This window comes from Pan paniscus, chromosome 23 (genome assembly GCF_029289425.2).
Source record: "Pan paniscus chromosome 23, NHGRI_mPanPan1-v2.0_pri, whole genome shotgun sequence".
Classification (NCBI taxonomy): domain Eukaryota; kingdom Metazoa; phylum Chordata; class Mammalia; order Primates; family Hominidae; genus Pan; species Pan paniscus.
The window spans coordinates 27891865-27912007 of NC_085927.1; the positions used below are offsets into that span (position 1 = coordinate 27891865).

The window sequence follows — 20143 nt, forward strand, 5'->3', positions numbered from 1 at the left end:
TGGTGGCTCAAGCCTGTAATCCCAGCACTTTGGGAGGCTGAGGCGGGCAGATCAGGAGGTGAGGAGATGGAGACCATCTTGGCCAACATGGTGAAACCCCATCTCTACTAAAAATACAAAAATTAGCCATTCGTGGTGGTGTGAGCCTGTAGTCCCAGCTACTCAGGAGGCTGAGGCAGGAGAATAGCTTGAACCCAGGAGGCGGAGGTTACACAGTAAGCCAAGATCGCACCACTGCACTCCAGCCTGGACGACAGAGTGAGACTCCGTCTCAAAAAAAAAAGAAAAAAAGAAGAAGTCTATTCCCATCAGTGCCGGAACCAGTAGGAATTCAATTCTGTGGAGGGCAAGGCCTTGCTTTGTTCCCCAGCTGTGTCCCTGCTGCTTAGAACTGCAAATGGCATACAGTAATCACTCAACAAATATCTGTAGCGTGACTAACACTTAGGCTTGTGGGTTGCCTTGGGGGGCAGTTATCGGCCCTGGTGCCAGGTTTGGGGTTTTCATGGTGCTATGACTCCCTTCATACCTTGCCTGGCTAATGGTTTCGCCTTTGTTGCCTGTTACTAATGCATTTACTGCTGCCAGGAATCTTGTCAAGTCATAGGCTTTGATTAGCATAGGCCTGCGAAAGGGAACTTCCGGGGCTGGAACTGCAGCAGCTTGGTACAGCCTCAGGGTAGGGAGGCTCACCCTCCAGCCAAGTGCTCTCCATGGGTGGAAACACTATCACATCTGTTAGCTATGCTATGGAGTGGCCCTGGGATTAGGGTGTCCCTAATTTCTCTGGCATCTGTTAAATACCCCTATTCCAGTAGCCCAGGCTGGAGTGCAGTGGCGTGATCTTGGCTCACTGCCACCTCCGCCTCCTGGGTTCAAGCGATTCTCCTTCCTCAGCCTCCCAGGTAGCTGGGATTATAGGCGCCCATCACCGCACCTGGCTAATTTTTTGGGGGTGGGGGACAGAGTCTCACTGTGTCACCCAGGCTGGAGTGCAGTGGTGCGATCTCAGCTCACTGCAAGCTCCGCCTCCCGGGTTCACGCCATTCTCCTACCTCAGACTCCCAAGTAGCTGGGACGACAGGGGCCCACCACCACGCCCGGCTAATTTTTTGTATTTTTAGTAGAGACGGGGTTTCACCATGTTAGCCAGGATGGTCTCGATCTCCTGGCCCTGTGATCCGCCCGCCTCAGCCTCCCAAAGTGCTGGGATTACAGGCGTGAGCCTCCAAGCCCAGCTAATTTTTTGTATTTTTAGTAGAGATGGGGTTTCTCCACGTTGGCCAGGCTGTTCTCAAACTCCTGACCTCAGGTGATCCACCCGCCTCAGCCTTCCAGAGTGCTGAGATTATAGGTGTGAGCCATCGCGCCCGGCCCACAGTTTCTAAAGTAGTAATTTAGTTCTAGAAACAGCAGGGAATATGATTATAAGAGCAGTCACAATGTTCTCAATTATTGGACTCCCTGGCTTCAGACAGAAACAGTTGTGTCCTGTCTATTTTTTTTTTTTTTTTTTTGAGACGGAGTCTCGCTGTGTCACCCAGGCTGGAGTGCAGTGGTGCGATCTCGGCTCCCTGCAAGTTCTGCCTCCCAGGTTCACGCCATTCTCCTGCCTCAGCCTCCCTAGTAGCTGGGACTACAAGCGCCCGCCACCACACCCAGCTAATTTTTTTGTATTTTTAGTGGAGACGGGTTTCACCGTGTTAGCCAGGATGGTCTCGATCTCCTGACCTTGTGATCTGCCCACCTTGCCCTCCCAAAGTGCTGGGATTACAGGCGTGAGCCACCATACCCGGCAGTGTCCTATCCATTTTTAAGGCAGCCACTTGGAGTTGGAGCATGTCTTTCTCATAATCTCTTACCAGATGTCTCAGAGCAGCCTGTGCACTTTAACTCCAGACATTCTGCCACTGAGCCCCCTAGAGCTCCAGCTTTTAAAGCACTTGGGGTGAGCCTCGAGAGATGACAGACAGAGCTGCCCAAGAGCTGCCAGCTGCCAACCCTGCCCGGGGCTTCACGGCCCGCGCCCTACTTCCTCTCAGCTGGCTCCACACCCTGGGGCGTGTAATTTCCAAATTCTCACTCCCAGGGCTAATTTGGGGGATAAGACATTTGATTAGAAGTATCAGAAACCAGCTGGGCATGGTGGCTCACACCTGTAATCCCAGCACTTTGGGAGGTTATGACTAGAGGATCATTTGAACTCAGGAATTCAAGACCAGCCTGGATAACAGTGAGACCCCATCTCTACAAAATATAAACAATTATGTGAGCATGATGGTGCACACCTGTAGTCCCTGTTCCTTGGGAGGCTGAGGCCGGAGGATCCCTTGAGCCCAGGAGTTCAAGGCTGCAGAGAGCTGCGATTGTGCCACTGCACACTAACCTGGGAGATAGAGCAAGAACTTGTCTCAGAAAAAAAAAAAAAAATGTATCAGGAACTAATCTCCAGTCCTATCAAGTTAGGCATAAGGTCAATTTGTGATAGCTGAGTGTCACAGAAACCAAGGACAGGAATGCAACTGCCACTGGGAATGAACTGGAAGTGGGGATTTAAACCACCCCAGAATGTCCCCATTTTTGTTTCTTCTCCAGATGTGCTGCTTTGCTTTTCTGTATGTTTCTCTATGGACCAGCTACCTCTCCTCTGCCAACAGATCCAAGTTGTGCATGTTATGGGTCCAAACACCACGTGACAAGCCCATTCTTCCAGTTTCTCAGACCAGAAACTGCACTGTCCCCTAACTGCTTCTTCTCCCTCTTGCATCTGGTCCTTGGGGAAATCCTGTTTGCCCTGCCTTCAGCATATATCCACAGTTTAACCTTAACCACTCCTCCCACCACTCCCGGGGGCGAGCGGCCTTCGCCCCCTGCCTAGATTACTACAGTAACTTCATTGTTCTTTCTACTTCTCTCTTTGCCCCTCTGCTATATCAAAACAGCATCCAAAATGCACCTAGCAAGAGCATGTCATTCCTCTGCACAGAACTCTCCAACTTCTCTCTCTTTTTTTTTTTTTTTTTTTGAGATGGAGTCTCGCTCTGTCACCCAGGCTGGAGTGCAATAGTGTGATCTTGGCTCACTGCAACCTCCACCTCCCAGATTCAAGCGATTCTCCTGCCTCAGCCTCCTGAGTAGCTGAGATTACAGGTTCATGTCACCATGCCCGGCTAATTTTTGTATGTTTAGTAGAGACGGGGTTTCACCATGTTAGTCAGGCTGGTCTCGAACTCCTGACCTCGTGATCCACCCGCCTCAGCCTCCCAAAGTGCTGGGATTATAGGCATGAGCCACCGCGCCTGACCAACTTCTCTTTTTGTTCAGAGTAAAAGCCAACGGCCCATGAGGCTTTCCATGGTCACGCCTCCGCTCATTCGCTCTGTGGCTTTGTCTTACACGGGTTCACTCCTCACTGGCCGCCTTGCTGACCCCATAGCTCGCAGGCCTTACTCTGCTCTCCGGGCCTTTGCATTTGCTCCACTGCAAATGCTCCTCCCCCAGAGGCCTTTGTGGCCCATTCCCTCAGTTCCTTAGGAACAATCCCTTCCCTGGTCAAACCTCCACTGACATATGTCTCCTTCCCTTCTGAATTTTTTTTCTCCGTAGTATTTATCACTCTGCTATCCTTAGGATTTCCTTATCTTGTTTATCATCATCTCCTCATCCAGAGCTTAAGTCCTTTTTTTTTTTTTTTTTTTGAGATAGAGTCTCGCTCTGTCACCCAGGCTGGAGTGCAGTGGCGCGATCTCGTCTCGCTGAAAGCTCCACCTCCCGGGTTCACGCCATTCTCCCGCCTCAGCCTCCCGAGTAGCTGGGACTACAGGCGCCCACCACCACACCCGGCTAATTTTTTGTATTTTTAGTAGAGACGGGGTTTCACTGTGTTAGCCAGGATGGTCTCAATCTCCTGACCTCGTGATCCGCCCGCCTCGGCCTCCCAAAGTGCTGGGATTACAGGTGTGAGCCACCGTGCCTGGCCAACTTAAGTCCTTTTTAAAAATTTTTTTACTTTATATAAACTGTTTGTTTTATTTATTTCTTTTTTGAGACAAAATCTCTATCGCCCAGGCTGGAGTATAACGTGGCACAGTCTCTGCTCACTGCAACCTTCACATCCCAGGTTCAAGTGATTCTTCTGCCTCAGCCTCCCAAGTAGCTAGGATTACGGGCGCCCGCCACCACACAGGCTAATATTTGTGGGGTTTTTTTTGTTTTTTGAGACAGAGTCTCACTCTGTCGCCCAGGCTGGAGTGCAGTGGTGCGATCTCAGCTCACTACAACCTCCACCTCCTGGGTACAAGCAATTCTCCTGCCTCAGCCTCCTGAGTAGCTGGGACTACATGCGCACACCACCATTCCCCGCTAATTTTTGTGTTTTTAGTAGAGATGGAGTTTCACTATGTTGGCCAGGCTGGTCTCGAACTCCTGACCTTTGATCCTCCCGCCACCATGCCCAGCCAATTTTTATATTTTTAGTAGAGACGGGGTTTCACCATGTTGCCCAGGCTGGTCTCGAACTCCTGACCTCAGGTGATCTGCCGTCCTCAGCCTTCCAAAGTGTTGGGATTACAGGCATGAGCCACTGCGCCCTGCTTCTTCTTCTTCTTTTTTTTTTCTTTGGGGGGCATAGGGTTTCGCTCTGTTGCCCAGGCTGGAGTGTAGTGGTGTGATCTTGACTCACTGCAACCTCCACCTCCCGGCCTCAAATAATCCTCCCATCTCAGCCTCCTGAGTAGCTGGGCCACCATGGCCAGCTAATTTTTTGTATTTTTGTAAAGACGGGGTTTCACTATGTTGCCCAGGCTGGTCTTGAACTCCTGGGCTCAGGCGATCCACCCGCCTCAGCCTCCCAAAGTGTTGGAATTACAGGCGTGAGCCACTGTTCCCGGCCAAACTTAAGTCCTTGAGAACTAGAATGTGTCTTTTGTTCACTACTATGTCACCAGACCTGGAGCAGTGCCCAGCACTCAGCAAATGTCTTCCTGAATGGATTAGTGTGGCACCAAGAGAAAGACTAATGTCTCCCCCACCCCTCCTCTCTTTTCTTACCCAAAACAAAATAGCTGGAGACAGCAAAGAATTGCTGGCAACCAGTCTCTCAATTGCTGGAGAGCAGTGAGGAGTGCAGGAGAGCTGGGGACCCTAAATCAGCTTCAGGGCACCGGAGAGAAGAGGCTCCTCAGGGCCCGGGCCAGCCTGCGCCCAAGCGGAGAGCGTCCGGAGAGCTGCTCCTGACACCGCTCCTCTGGGGTTGAAGCAGCCTCACTCTGGCCAGGCATGGTGGCTCACACCTGTAATCCCAGCACTTTGGGAGCCTGAGGCGAGTGGATCACCTGAGGTCGGAAAAAATACAAAAATAAAAATACAAAAATTCGCCCGGTGTGGTGGCACATGCCTGTAATCCTAGCTACTCCAGAGGCTAAGGCAGGAGACTGGTGTGAACCTGGGAGGCAGAGGTTGCAGTGAGCTGAGATCGCGCCATTGCACTCCAGCCTGGGCAACAAGAGCGAAACTCCATCTCAAAAAAATAGCAGGCCCCCTCCTCAGAAGCTGTCATAATTGTTGTAGCTTCCACTTGTCAATTAGGAATATAATGTAGTTTGGTTTCTCAACAAGATCACATGAATTTCAGAAAACACAGTTTGATAGCCAAAAAGTAACTATGGAGCATCTTAAGTGGGTTTTTTGTTTGTTTGTTTGTTTGTTTTTGAGACAGTCTTGATCTGTCGCCCAGGCTGGAGTGCAGTGGTGTGATCTCGGCTCCACCACAACCTCTGTCTCCTGGATTCAAGCAATCTCCTACCTCAGCCTCCCGGGTAGCTGGGATTACTAGCCCACCACCACACCCAGCTAATTTTTGCATTTTTAGTAGAGATGGGGTTTCACCACGTTGCCCAGGCTGGTCTCGAACTCCTGAGCTCAGGCAATCCGCCCGCCTCGGCCTCCCAAAGTGTTAGGATTACAGGCATGAGCCACCACGCCCGGCCATCTTAAGTATTTTATTGTAGTCCTTGGACACCAAGAGAGGGATTCCTAGTTCATAGCAACTCCTCTTAAAATCCTTTCCATCCCTTCTGCTTCCTCGGGCGCCACTCCCATGCCTCTGTCCAAAATGCCCCAGACGTCCTTTCCTCCAGCCTCAGCAGGCTGCTGTATCCTTCTCTCTCATTCCCCTTCCTTCTTATCTCATCCCCAGAGTCCAGAAGTTCGAGGATTCTGATTTGAATCCCAAAGTCCAAAAGGTTTAGGAAGGGAAAAAAGTGGAGCAAGCGGGCCGCATGAATCCACTAGTGACGTGCGTCCTCGCCCATCTGTGAGGTGAGTGTTTCTCTGACTACTTTGCAGGGGAGGAAGCTGCGGCCCAAGGAGGTCGTCACTTGCCGGGAAGGTGGCTCGGGCCAGGCTGCACTCAAAACCCGTGCTCTGTCCACACTGCTGCGGGGCCAGAGCCAAGGAAGCTTCCACTTCTTCCCCCAGACAGCCCCAACAGCGGCTACCCCAAGGAGCCAGCAGCCTTGTGTCCTGGGATCCCCAGCCCCTGCAGAATGACCCACCAGGATCTGAGGTGAGCTCGGCTGGGGCAGCCTGAGGCCCTGGGCCCTGGGCCTGGCGGAAAGTCGCTGTGGTGATAGCACATCCAGGTTTCTGAAGAACAAGCTGAGTCCTAGGGAAGAGCAAGACCCCTGTCCCCCATATAACATATACACTACATCTACTGCCGCAAATACGTACACACAAGCATCTGTGCACATATATGTTATTGTTCAACATAGTTTAATTGTTTGGGTTCATCTTCTCTAACTACAAAATTAAGTTCACAGTTCTCTTTATCGTCCCAAGTTTCTTCCTTTGTGAAAGGCCCACTATCATCTACTCTTACCACTTCCAGGTAAATCCATCTCCAAATATTTTGTTCACAGTCTGCCTCCCGCCTGAAAGATAAGAAAAGTTGAGTGGGTTCCAAGGAGTCTGAGAAAGCTTTGTTTTCTATATCCCGTCTTCCAAAGCTCCTATACCCAGCAGGGTGGGGGGCCATGTTATCTAAACTGTGGCTTTACTTTTGGCTGGAACTAGGTCACCTCAAGGGCTGACCGACTTGAAGCCTTCACTGTGGGAAGTGCCTGTTCTCTTATTATGAACAATAGCTGGCATTCCCCCCCAGGCACGGTTTCCATAGTCCTCAGCAACCCTGGAGTGAGTTCGACGGGAATGCAGGCCCAGAGAGGAGAGGTCACAGTCAGGATGCAAACTCAGTTCTGCCTGACCTTCAGTCCGTTTGTGTGAGAACTGCACACGTGGCTCCAGGCCTGCGGAGGAGCCAGAGGACGGGCCGGGGAAGCTTGGGGCAGAGCGGTGCCCTGGTGGCGGCCCATGGGGGCAGAGCTGGGCTCCTCCCAGAAGCCCCTGCAGGTCCCAGCTTCAGGGACTTCCCGGGTTGCAGCAAGATGCCTCACCCGGGTGAGTGCGGCTGTCCTGTCTGGACCAGACCTGGGCCAGGGAGGCTGAAGAGGGTCTCTGGACACCTGTGGGGCTGGGGTTCCCCACTGTCTGTGCCCCTGCCCATTCCTGGCTGCATCCGGTCCCTAACCTGCTCCTCCCTCTGCCTCTCTCCTCCCCCTGTCCTAGCATCACAGCCAAACTCATCAATGGAGGTGTAGCAGGGCTCGTGGGGGTGACCTGCGTGTTCCCCATCGACTTGGCCAAGACTCGCCTGCAGAACCAGCATGGGAAAGCCATGTACAAAGGAATGTAGGTGCTGGCAGGCGAGCGTGGAGGGCAGAGGCGCCCGGGGGAGGGATGGGGCCCCCTTCCCTCCAGTCTCCAGGCAGCGCGCCTGAGCCTGGGGGCTGGGGATCTGATCAGCTGGGATGTGCCCGCGGGAGCAGGGCATGGAGGCGGCTGGGAGGCCCGCTGCACACTTACTCCTACTCTGGCCTCTGCTTCCAGGATCGACTGCCTGATGAAGACGGCTCGGGCGGAGGGCTTCTTCGGCATGTACCGAGGTGGGCTTCTCAGGTCCCCTGGGAGGCTGGGCAGCAGGTGTGAGCGTATAGGACATGGGGAACTGATGTTCCTTCCGTTGCTGTGGGGATGGGGCCAGGGCTGCCAGGGGGTCCTTCCTGATGAGCCTCTGTGCTCTTGGGTGGAGACAGAGGCAGCTCTGGGTCCTGGTAAGGCTTCCGGAGACCCACAGAGCACACCCCCCGCCACCGCCTCAGTAAGAGCAGGCGAGCCCTCCCTACCTGCCTGCCTGTCTCTGCCTGGCTAGAAGCGAAGAGAGAGAGGCTGAAAGGGACTGAGCGACGGGGCCTGAGCTCCTGGCAAGGAGTTCTGGGTGGCTCCTCCCCAGCTCGGTCCAGCGTTGCTGCGGTCCCTGCGGGGTCCCCAGCCAGGAGGTACCTTGGACAATGGATCCCAAGCTGGAGTTGAGCCGGAGCTCGTATGCTTGTGCCGCCGAGAAGCAAAACACAAACCCTAGACAGCCCCGAGTTAGCAGCCAATGGGACTGGCTTGTGCGGCACAGAGGAGCGGAACCCCAGTCCCTGCGCCTGGCGCCTGTCACTGGAACTGCTGTTTTATCATCAGCGACCCCACCAGCAGCAACAAAAATAAAATGGCTTCCTGATAACCAAACTGATGAGTCCGTAAGAAAAAAATACGTAAAAAGGGGAGAATGTGGGGCTGGGCGCGGTGGCTCACGCCTGTAATCCCAGCACTTTGGGAGGCCGAGGCGGGCGGATCACGAGGTCAGGAGATCGAGACCATCCTGGCTAACACGGTGAAACCCCGTCTCTACTAAAAAATACAAAAAAAATTTAGCCGGGCGTGGTAGCGGGCGCCTGTAGTCCCAGCTACTAGGGAGGCCGAGGCAGGAGAATGGCGTGAACCCGGGAGGTGGAGCTTTCAGTGAGCCGAGATCACGCCACTGCACTCCAGCCTGGGCGACAGAGCGAGACTCCATCTAAAAAAAAAGGAGAATGTGGTAGAGAGTGGGAATGGAAAGTTATTTCAGTGAATTAGGCTCAGGAGCCCCACCTGGCCCCAAAAATGCCCTTCACTCAGTGACTGGCCTGGCTAGGGCTGAAGGGCAGACCCGGGGAACTGTTATTTCTGGGATGGCCTTGACTCCCCATCTTGTCCTTCACTTCCAGGGGCTGCAGTGAACCTCACTCTGGTCACTCCAGAGAAGGCCATCAAGCTGGCGGCCAACGACTTTTTCCGGCAGCTGCTCATGGAAGATGGGTATGGCCAGGTGGGGTGGGGTTGGATCCTTCACTGTGTGTTTTTTGGGAGAGATGGCAGGAAGAAGATTTCAAATGTGCCTCAGTATACCTGCCTGCATGCATATAAATATGTGCACACATGGCTAAGGGCTGGTGTGTGTTTGGGCTGCTGGAGAGTGAAGGGAGAGAATGAGCTGGTATACTTTGGAAGTGTGACAGATAATATAGAGAACATATAGCATATACAGACAAATCCATCAATTTTAAATAAATTTTTAAAAATGAGCCACCAAGCTGGCTGCAGTGGCTCATGCCTGTAATCCCAGCACTTTAGGAGGCTGAGGAAGGAGGATCGCTTGGGCCCAGGCAGTCGAGGTTGCAGTGAGCCATGTTGGCTCCACTGCACTTCGGCGTGGGTCACAGAGCGAGACCTCGTCTCGGGAAAAACAAATCAGCCCCCAAACACTTTCTAGCTCTCTCTGTGCCTCACATTGCCCAGTGATGTTCCTGAAGGGATCCAGGACAACGCCTGGTCTGGGTAGTTTTCTCTGTCACTGTTTTCAGCTTCCATGCGGTGCTACCTCCCTAGCAGGCTTTGTTTTAAACTTAGTCCCTGTCCGTACAGAGACCACACCTAAGGGCTAGCTGATGACTTGACCAGCTGGGTGAGTGGCAGCCACGGGTGCCATCCAGGGAAAGTCCCCCTCTCACAAGAGGGCAGCTGCACCAGGGCAGACCTGTGGCCTGCGGCTGAAGGAGCCTGACGCCTGTTCCCATAGGGTGCAGCGGAACCTGAAGATGGAGATGCTTGCCGGGTGTGGGGCTGGGATGTGCCAGGTGGTGGTGACCTGTCCCATGGAAATGCTCAAGATTCAGCTGCAGGATGCTGGACGCCTGGGTGAGGCCTGTCCCCACCTCCTATGGGAACAGTAAAGGGCTGGGATTGGAACCAGGCACATCCCACATCCCAACCTCATTTGCTAGGCTGTGTGACCAGTCAACTTTCCAAGCAGGTAGAAGTCTTTGGCCAGGCATGGTGGCTCATGCCCGTAATCCCAGCACTTTGGGAGGCCGAGGCAGGTGGATCATTTGAGGTCAGGAGTTCAAGACCAGCCTGCCCAACATGGTAAAACCCCATCTCTACTAAAGATACAAAAATTAGCCGGGAGTGGTGGTGCATGCCTATAATCCCAGCTACTCGGGAGGCTGAGGCAGGAGAATCACTTGAGCCTGGGAGGCAGAGGTTGCTGTGAGCTAAGATTGCACCACTGCACTCCAGCCTGGGCAACAGAGTGAGACTCTGTCTCAAAAAAAAAAAAAAAGTCTTCATTTATGGTTACCCATTTCATCAATGCTGCCAGCTCTAGAACAAATAGCAGAAATGAGAATGTTGATTCAGAGGGTCAGAAAATACTTAAGGCTTCTGTCACATTTTCTTCACAATTAGACTTGATCTCCTAAAGATTTTAAGAAATGCCAGCCGGGTGCCGTGGCTCACGCCTGTAATCCCAGCACTTTGGGAGGCCGAGGCGGGCGGATTATGAGGTCAGAAGATTGAGACCATCCTGGCTAACACGGTGAAACCCCATCTTTACTAAAAATACAAAAAATTAGCTGGGCGTGGTGGCGGGCACCTGTAGTCTCAGCTATCTGGGAGGCTGAGGCAGGAGAATGGCGTGAACCTGGAAGGCAGAGCTTGCAGTGAGTGGAGCTTGTGCCACTGCACTCCAGCCTGGGAGACAGAGCAAGACTCCGTCTCAAAAAAAAAAAAAAAAAGAAAGAAAGAAAGAAAGGAAGGAAGGAAGGAAGGAAGGAAGGAAGGAAGAAAGAAATGCCGCCCAGCATGGTGGCTCACGCCTGTAATCCCAGCACTTTGGGAGGCCGAGGCAGGCGGATCACCTGAGGTCAGGGGTTCAAGACCAGCCTGGCCAACACAGTGAAACCCCGTCTCTACTAAAAATACAAAAATTAGCCAGGCATGGTGGTGTGTGCCTATAATCTCAGCTACTCGGGAGGCTGAGGCAGGAGAATCGCTTGAACACAGGAGGCAGAGGTTGCAGTGAGCTGAGATCACGCCATTTGCACTCCAGCCTGGAGGACAAAAGCAAGAATTCGTCTCAAAAAAAAAAAAAGAAATGCCAATGACTGGCTCACTGAAACCTCCAGTCAGTATTTTATGCTATAGAAGCTGGCTTTTGGTAGAAAGGCATAAAAAGGGAGAAGAGAATCATTCCCATTCTTTTGTTTTTTTCTTGGAAGAGAAATTTGGCCCTTTCCTAAATCCTGGTCCTCTCAGAATGATGGAGTGGTGTTGGCTCAGCGTGGTACACTCCTGTAATCTCAGCTACTCAGGAGGCTGAGGCAGGAGGATCCAGAGTTTGAGCCCAGCCTGGGCAACATAGCAAGAACTTGTCTCCAGTAAAAAAAAAAAAAGCAGCTGGGCGTAGTGGCTCATGCCTGTAATCCCAGCACTTTGGGAGGCTGAGGCAGGCAGATTACCTGAGGTCGGTAGTTCGAAACCAGCCTGGCAAACATGGTGAAACCCCGTCTCTACTAAAAATACAAAATTAGCCGGGCGTGGATTGGTACATGCCTGTAATCTCAGCTACTCGGGAGGCTGAGGCAGGAGAATCACTTGAACCCGGGAGGCAGAGGTTGCAGCGAGCGGAGATCGCACCATTGCACTCCAGCCTAGGCGACAGAGCGAGACTCCATCTCGAGAAAAAAAAAAAGAAAGAAAATGTGCAGATAACTAGATTCCTAGTATGAAATATTTTCCTGCTGGATACCAATCAAATCTGGGACATGACATTGGGAATAGCTTCCTTTTGGCAAGGACTTATAATCTAAGCAAAGCTTCTCAGACACTGAGATTTAGGAAAAGAAATACAGAATTTCAGTGTCGCAAATCCCATGGTTATTAATGGGGCTCACAACATTTTATTATTATTTATTTATTATTATTATTATTATTATTATTATTGAGGCAGAGTTTCACTCTGTTGCCCAGGCTGGAGTCCAATGGCACTATCTTGGCTCACCGCAACCTCTGCCTCCCAGGTTCAAGTGATTCTCCTGCCTCAGCCTCCTGAGTAGCTGGGATTACAAGCATGCACTACCACGTCCAGCTAATTTTTTTTTTGTATTTTTAGTAGAGACAAGGTTTCTCCATGTTGGTCAGGCTGGTCTTGAACTCCCGACCTCAGGTGATACGCCCGCCTTGGCCTCCCAAAGTACTGGGATTACAGGTGTGAGCCACCGTGCCCGGCCACCTCACAACATTTTAAATGTGGTATAACTCCATTCTAATGAGTAATATTGAACTTATCAAATGATGGGCTCTGAATGATTTAAAGAATCAAATTCTACCAAATAGGGAAGAGTGGGAAGGACCTGCTCACCTTATCTTGGAGGACGAGCAGGAGGAGGTGCCCTGGAAACCTGAAGGAGACCATTCCATCCTATTAGCATTTTAGGACACGGGAATTTCACGTATGTTCTGCCTAATGGTGGAAAGCAACAAATTCTTTTTGTGTCTAGAAATCACCTAGGCTGGGTGCGGTGGCTCACGCCTGTAATCCCAGCACTTTGGGAGGCAGGTGGATCACCTGAGGTCAGGAGTTTCAGACCAGCTTGACCAACATGGTAAGACACCTTCTCTACTAAAAATACAAAAATCAGCCAGGTATGGTGGCACATGCCTGTAATCCCAGCACTTTGGGAGGCCAAGGCAGGTGGATCACCTCAGGTCAGGAGTTTTGAGACCAGCCTGACCAACATGGTGAAACACCATCTCTACTAAAAATACAAAAATCAACCAGGTGTGGTGCATGTGCCTATAACCCCAGCTACTAGGGAGGCTGAGGCAGGAGAATCACTTGAACCCAGGAGGCGGAGGTTGCAGTGAGCCGAGATCGCACCACTGCAAAAAAATAAATAAAATAACTAAAAATAAAAATGACCTACATAGGCTGAGAAATGGTTTAGAAATGGAAGCCAGATCAAAACCAGTTTTAATGGGAGGGTAAGGAATGGAGCCCTAAGGAACGTGGCGGAGAAGCAAGCGGGCCAGGCTGTGGCTGTGCTCTTGGGAAGTGTTCTCAGCATTGGGATAGCTCCTGAGATACTGTAGACCTTAGGAAGACGTCCTGAGAGCCAAAAATTAACATTCTAAAATTAGGACATTCTTCTGGATGCCAGCTGAGGTGTCAGCCTGGCCTCTGAACTGTCCCAGGGGCAGGGATTGAGAGCCACACTCAGGAGTGTTTCGTAGCATCTGTTGGGGACCAGGTAGTGATGAGGTCTGTCCTTTCCCTTCCAGCCATCCATCATCAGGGCTCGGCCTCAGCACCCTCCACCTCCAGGTCCTACACAACTGGTTCGGCTTCCACCCACAGGCGCCCCTCTGCCACCCTCATTGCCTGGGAGCTGCTCCGCACTCAGGGCCTGGCTGGGCTCTACAAGGGCCTGGGTGCCACTCTCCTCAGGTGAGCCTTTCTTCCAGTTCCCTAGGACAAGTGCACAGGGGAGGGCACGAGGGCCAGAGAGCTGGTTGTCCCTATCTGCCTCTGTGTCCTTCCCAGAATATCCAAACCCAGGTGAGCAAACGATTTCCATGCTTCCTGTTTTGTCTGGAACTGGCCAGGGTGGCACAGAATGGGTACCTAGAAGACTAAAGTTTTAGGCCGCTTGCATAGTGATGACCAGGCCCACAGGAAGGCTGGGTGTTTTGTGGCCCAAAGGCACCTAAGAAAGCCCTGTCTACAGAGGACCGCAGAGTTCATAGTAATGAGTGGCCAGGCCCCTCATCTTCCCTTAGCCTGCCTGTCCCTGTACAGAACGCATTTCCCGCCTCGGACTTGCCTCTGGCAGTCAAGAGGCTGCAGGTGCTGCAGGGCAGAGGAAGGAGCTGGGAGGGCGGAACAGATGGCAACAGCTCTTTTGCCCCCTGCTGTCCCTCACCCACGCTCACGGGGCACAAAAGAAGGGATGAGTCCCCGTGGCTCCTCTCACTGTAAGCCCCACAGCTCACAGCAAAGTTCATTGTCTCACCTTGGGTGGCAGCCCCAGGGCAGCTCGGAGCTCAGTGTTTCTCCTTCCTCTTCTGCAGAGACATTCCTTTCTCCATCATCTACTTCCCACTGTTTGCCAACCTTAACAACCTGGGGTTCAACGAGCTCGCCGGTAAGGCGTCCTTTGCACATTCCTTCGTGTCAGGCTGTGTGGCAGGTTCCGTAGCTGCGGTCGCAGTGACGCCTCTAGATGGTAAGGAGTTGGGAGACGTGTCCTTTCTATGGGATAAATAGTAATTTTGCACTTATAGATGAAACAGCCTGACCCTGGAAGCCATACTGGGTTGCAATCTGGCTGCTGGCAGAGGCTCACTAGAGGCCCTCACGGAGAAAGTGGGTCCCAAGAGACCTTCCTTCTGTTTCTCATCCCTGACACATCCCTCACCTTCAAGATGCTGATTCCTTTAGCTTTTCATCCCCTCAGAAGAGTTGTGAGCCCCAGCTATAAATTATTGCTGATGTGTTAAAATTTGGGGCTGGCCGGGTGTGGTGGCTCACGCTTGCAATCCCAGCACTTTGGGAGCCCAGCACTTTTGGATCACCTGAGGTCAGGAGTTTCAGACCATCCTGGCCAACATGGTGAAACCCCGTCTCTACTAAAAATGCAAAAAAAATTAGCAGAGTGTGGTGGCGGATGCCTGTAGTCCCAGCTACTTGGGAGGCTGAGGTAGGAGAATCATTTGAACCCAGGAGGTGGAGGTTGCAGTGAGCCAAGACCACACCACTGCACTCCAGCCTGGGCGACAGCACAAGACTCCATCTCAAAAAGTAAATAAATACATAAAATTTGGGGCTAATGGTGGGAGCTAAACGCGGCGTGAGAAGACAACGCTTCCCTCCGTGTTAGGGCTGCCTCCAGCTCCCTAAACTTGCCGGTAGACTTCCTATACCAACAGTAACCTGGCCAGGTGCGGCGGCTCACGCCTGTAATCCCAAAACTTTGGGAGACCGAGACAGGAGCCCAGGAATTTGAAACCAGCCTGGGCAACAAAGTGAGACCCTGTCTCTAAAAAAAAAAGTGAAAACATTAGCTGGGTGTGGTGGTGCATGCCTGTAGTCCCAGCTACTTGGGAGGCTGAGGTGGCAAGATCACTTGAGCCCAGATGGTTGAGGCTGCAGTGAGCTGATTGTGCCACTGCACTCCAGCCTGGGCAACAGAGCGAGACCCTGTCTCAACAAAACCAAACAAAGCCACAGTAACATGACTCATTTATTTTATAGCTGAGGCCCAAAGAGGAAGACCTCCACTTATAGATCACACAATGGCAGAACTGGCCTCATGACCGTTTTTTTTTTTTTCTTTTTTTGTTTTTGAGACGGAGTCTTGCTCTGTTGCCCAGGCTGGAGTGCAGTGGTACAATCTCGGCTCACTGCAAGCTCCACCTCCCTGGTTCAAGCGATTCTCCTGCCCCAGCCTCATGAGTAGCTGGGACTACAGGAACGCGCCACGCCCGGCTCATTTTTGTATTTTTAGTAGAGATGGGGTTTCACTATGTTGGCCAGGCTGGTCTCAAACTCCTGACCTTGTGATCTGCCCACCTCAGCCTCCCAAAGTGCTGGGATTACAGGCGTGAGCCACTGCGCCTGGCCTATGAGTCAGTTTTGTATGTGGTGGCTCTACAGGAGGACCCAGCCCCTTAGTGTTGAGGGGAGGACACCGAAAGTAAGCTGTTCACTACTTACTTTAACTTTTACTTGATTTAGTTCTGAAAACTCGAATCCAAACCCTCAAGAAAGGCCTGGGCGAGGACGTGTACAGTGGGATCACCGACTGTGCCAGGTGAGAGCCAGTGTCCCCTCAAATGGTGGCTGGGACAGGTTCCTCTGCGTGGGTGTCTGCCTAGACCGGATTTAGAGACCAACTTGAATTGCTGGGCTCTGGGTTTCTTTGAAGTCTGTCTTTCCCTCACCTCTCAAAGAAAACGGAATGTACTGGGAGCCTTTTTCTTCTTCCTGGCATCCCTACAGCATCTCTCACCAAAGATTCTAGCCACATCAAGCCTGTTTCCAAGGCCTTGACCCAACTGCATAAGTAACCAACCTGCGTGCACCTAGCGGGCAAGGCACAGCTCCCACACCGTTGGCCTCTTGCTCTTGTTGTGGAAATGAGAGGTGCACAAACGGAGAGGCTGCCACTGAGGGCTGCTTGCAGAATGCCCCTGCCCATCAGCTCACTGGCTCTTCTTTCTCCCCAGGAAACTCTGGATTCAGGAGGGACCATCTGCCTTCATGAAAGGCGCTGGCTGCCGGGCACTGGTCATAGCACCTCTCTTTGGGATTGCTCAAGGGGTCTATTTTATTGGGATTGGAGAGCGCATCTTAAAGTGTTTTGACTAGACAGAGCTGGAGGTCAAGTCCCTGCGCTCGCCGCCCTCTCTCTAGCTGTTTTACTTAGCCTAGAGGGGGCAAGGGCAGGTGGGGCCACTCTGGCCTGCCTGGTCCTCTGCGTTGTAGTGCTACCTCAATCTCCGGAGAAACAGCCCTATATTCTAACAAGTTGAGCACAGCCTTCTTCCCCTTCGTGTCTACGCTCGTTTTCCTTTGTGGGCACAGCTACCAGGGGCTTTTGGAAGCCCCTAACCACCTATTTTTCAACAAAAATGGTACTTTCGTTGTATTAATTGCAGGACCTTAACAGGTAGTCACAATAGAAGGGTTGTTTCTGTATTTTAACATTTCTATTTCACAGTCAAACTCGGCATTCTTCAGTCAGCTTGAGGATTTAGCATTGTTAATCTTGGACTCCATAACTTAGGAGTCCTAGCACTGATTTTGAGGAAAAGGAGGATCAGAAGTTCAAGGGACTGTGAAAGCCCTCAGAGTCAGCACCTAGTTTGAGACCGAGCACCCTTTCGAATCCCTGGATGGCTGAGGGGGCCAAGGCCGGCTCTGACTGGGCAGCCCAGCCCCTCCCCCAGAGCCCAGGCTCTTGCACACCCCTCCCTGTAACCAAGGAACACTTTGAAATAAAGGTGAATGGCTAAAATCTCATCTGTTCATCAGTGGGTACAGCAGACAGGCTGCAGTGAATGCTATCACCATCTACTTTTCTACGTCCATTTCAAAACCAAACATCAAAAAGGGCATAGAAGCAGACCCCCGTCACTCTTCAAACTGTTACTTGTGGGGGTGGAGGAACACAGCCATAGGGAAATATCTGCTTGTTAGTGACACTGGGCTTTAAGCCTTGATTCTATCCCTTCATAAGTGAATCGTCTTGAGGAGCTGAGTTTGCTGTGAGAGCCCTCCTCACGCACCTCGATTCCTCCCCCAAAGGCTGCTACAGGAGAGATAATGTCACAGCAGCAGGGCCAAGTCCTAAGAAAATCAGCACCTGCTGCAGGAGCTGGTGTTTACAATAGTCCCACCTACTGTGAAACCTGGGCTAACAAGGAAGAGGATGGTGCTAACATGGTCAGCCCTGGGGGCCTCACTCTCTGTTATGAGAACTGCATTTGAGTATGGGCCCTGGAGACAGACCTCAGTTCAAGTCCCAGCTCCACCATGTACTAGCTGCAAGGCCCTGGGCAGCTCTTAGTCGTCACCTACGGAAAAATAAAACATGGGACAGGGAAGGAAGAACAGAGCCTCTGTGAAAGGATCTGGTTCCAGCACACAGTGACCTGCTCCAAAATAACTCGGTTTTTTGGGTCTGGCGCCGTGGCTCACGCCTGTAATCCCAGCACTTTGGGAGGCCGAGGCAGGCGGATCCGAGGTCAGGAGATCGAGACCATCCTGGCTAACACGGTGAAACCCCGTCTCTACCAAAAAATACAAAAAATTAGCCAGGCGTGGTGGCGGGCGCCTGTAGTCCCGGCTACTCGGGAAGCTGAGGCAGGAGAATGGCACGAACCCGGGAGGCGGAGCTTGCAGTGAGCCGAGATGGCACGACTGCACCCCAGCCTGGGCAACAGAGCGAGACTCCGTCTCAAAAAAAAAAAGAAAAAGAAAAAACAAACAACTTGGTTTTTCTCATTCGGGCAACAGTAATAAAACTATTTCCTCAATAAAGTTGTGCAGGTCACGCTGAAGAGCCATGTGGGGTGTGTGGAAGATTGCAAGGGTGGAAAGAATGCTCCTGGTGATGGGCTGGGAACAACGGGCAACAGCCCAGGAGACCCCCAGAGGGTTAACGGGTCCAGGTGCTGACAGCTGTCACCATCAAGTGCCACGGGGATTGGGAAAATACTTCTTTTCTAGGTGCCTCAGTAAGAATTTGACTGTCAAAACCTAAATTTGTAGTGCCTTACACTAGAAATCACATTAAATCCGCATAACTCTTTTAATAAATAAAGCATATTCATGGCTTAGATTTTAAATCACATTTACAGATGAGGGAAAACTTCTAGGCCTAAACAGGTAACAGTAAAGCGACTACTGCTGGAAGGAGTGGTGTGCCACATGCGCCTTAAGCCTCAAGAGTGGGGACTGCGGGGCCAAACACCAAATACATCACCTTTAGGCCAGACGGAGAGTGGAGAGACCCAGGAAGCCCATGCAACCACCATCTGCCCCTCCCCTAGTGCTGCAGAACCAGCTGGACACTGTCACACTTTCAGAAGAACTGGAGGTGGGTCCTGATCATATTACATGAAGCTTTCCACCATTGTGAACAATGAGGCAAGGCATGAGTGACAGAGGGGCATCGCCGATAAATACAGAGCAATACTGGGGCAGTGAAGAGGAAGCTACAGAGACATCCGCGCTTCTTCACATATCAGAAGCTTCCACATCACAGCAGGAGAGCTGAGGACGAGCTCCACCTCCTGAAGGCTTAGTCCAAAAACTTCCTGTTGGCATTTGCACCAAACAAGGCTCCCCGGACTTCCGGCATCATCTGTGGAGAGAAAGTGCAATAAATACGCAATGTCAGCTGAAGAAGTTGTAGAGCGCTGCACATCTTTTTTTTTTTTTTTTGAGACGGAGTCTCGCTCTGTTGCCCAGGCTGGAGTGCAGTGGCGCATCTCCGCTCATTGCAAGCTCATGCCATTCTCCTGCCTCAGCCTCCCAAGTAGATGGGACTACAGGTGCTTGCCACCGTGCCTGGCTAATTTTTTTGTATTTTTAGTAGAGACGGGGTTTCACCATGTTAGCCGGGATGGTCTTGATCTCCTGACCTTGTGATCCACCCGCCTCGGCCTCCCAAAGTGCTGGGATTACAGGCGTGAGCCACCAAGCCCGGCCGGAGTGCTGCACATCTTAACCACAGGTGGAAAGCCATGAACCTCTACGTGGCTGGGAAGGACTCACAAAGCCACGCACATCAAAGCCACCCTCTCCTTCCCTGAAGCAAGTAACACATTCCTTGGTGAGAAACTTAACTCATCCCAAATCTGGGGTTCAGACTGCTTACAAAAGGGACACACTAAAAAAAAAAACAAAAAACAAAAACCTAAAGTCACTACTATCTCAGACTTAACTCATCATAATCATCTCACCACAATATGCTGGGTCATCTACACTCTTTCTTCAACAAACATTTACTGAGTGCCTACTATGGCCACAGCAGCTGCAAAGAACACTTCCAATGCCAGCTTAGGCTGGAAGCACTTGCTACAGCCACTGATGAATCCTTAGGAGAACTTAACCCTGGACTTCCAAGGCTCGGCTGTCCAACAGGTCAGTCCTAGCTACAGGTGGTTATTGTGTGCTGAGAAACTGAATTTTTCGGTTTAATTAAATATCCGTAAGTGAGTAGTGGCTATGATACTGGATGGGACAGTGGCTACTAGGAAACAATGTTCTGAGGTTTAAGTTACCAGAATATGAAAAAATCAAGGTGAAAGTGCTTTAGTTATAGGACAAGTATCTGCATAAACAGTAAACTGCATATCTAGGTCAGGGAAT

General features: G+C 51.6%; 2 protein-coding genes across 10 annotated transcripts in view; one reads left to right on the forward strand and one right to left on the reverse strand.

Moving 5' to 3' along the window:
* SLC25A18 (solute carrier family 25 member 18) overlaps window positions 1–17282 on the forward strand; it is a 30735-nt gene extending 13453 nt beyond the window's left edge. For 3 of the 7 annotated variants that reach the window (XM_034948897.2, XM_034948899.2, XM_034948896.2), the window contains exons 3-11: window positions 6478–6565; window positions 7627–7749; window positions 7948–8003; window positions 9153–9243; window positions 10004–10122; window positions 13546–13711; window positions 14335–14489; window positions 16001–16076; window positions 16492–17282. In XM_034948897.2, the coding sequence (XP_034804788.1) occupies window positions 6478–6565; window positions 7627–7749; window positions 7948–8003; window positions 9153–9243; window positions 10004–10122; window positions 13546–13711; window positions 14335–14489; window positions 16001–16076; window positions 16492–16633 (1016 nt within the window). In that variant the 3' untranslated portion in view covers window positions 16634–17282. Of the gene's footprint in view, window positions 1–6196; window positions 6319–6345; window positions 6566–7626; window positions 7750–7947; window positions 8004–9152; window positions 9244–10003; window positions 10123–13545; window positions 13712–14334; window positions 14490–16000; window positions 16077–16491 lie in introns of all 7 variants that reach the window. The other 4 variants (XM_008953656.5, XM_034948900.2, XM_003828287.5 and 1 more) reach the window with 2 other exon arrangements.
* A 1282-nt stretch (window positions 17283–18564) lies between these two features.
* ATP6V1E1 (ATPase H+ transporting V1 subunit E1) overlaps window positions 18565–20143 on the reverse strand; it is a 36388-nt gene continuing 34809 nt past the window's right edge. For all 3 annotated transcript variants that reach the window (XM_034948495.3, XM_063603365.1, XM_003828290.5), the window contains one exon: window positions 18565–19133. In XM_034948495.3, the coding sequence (XP_034804386.1) occupies window positions 19071–19133 (63 nt within the window). In that variant the 3' untranslated portion in view covers window positions 18565–19070. The remainder of the gene's footprint in view (window positions 19134–20143) is intronic.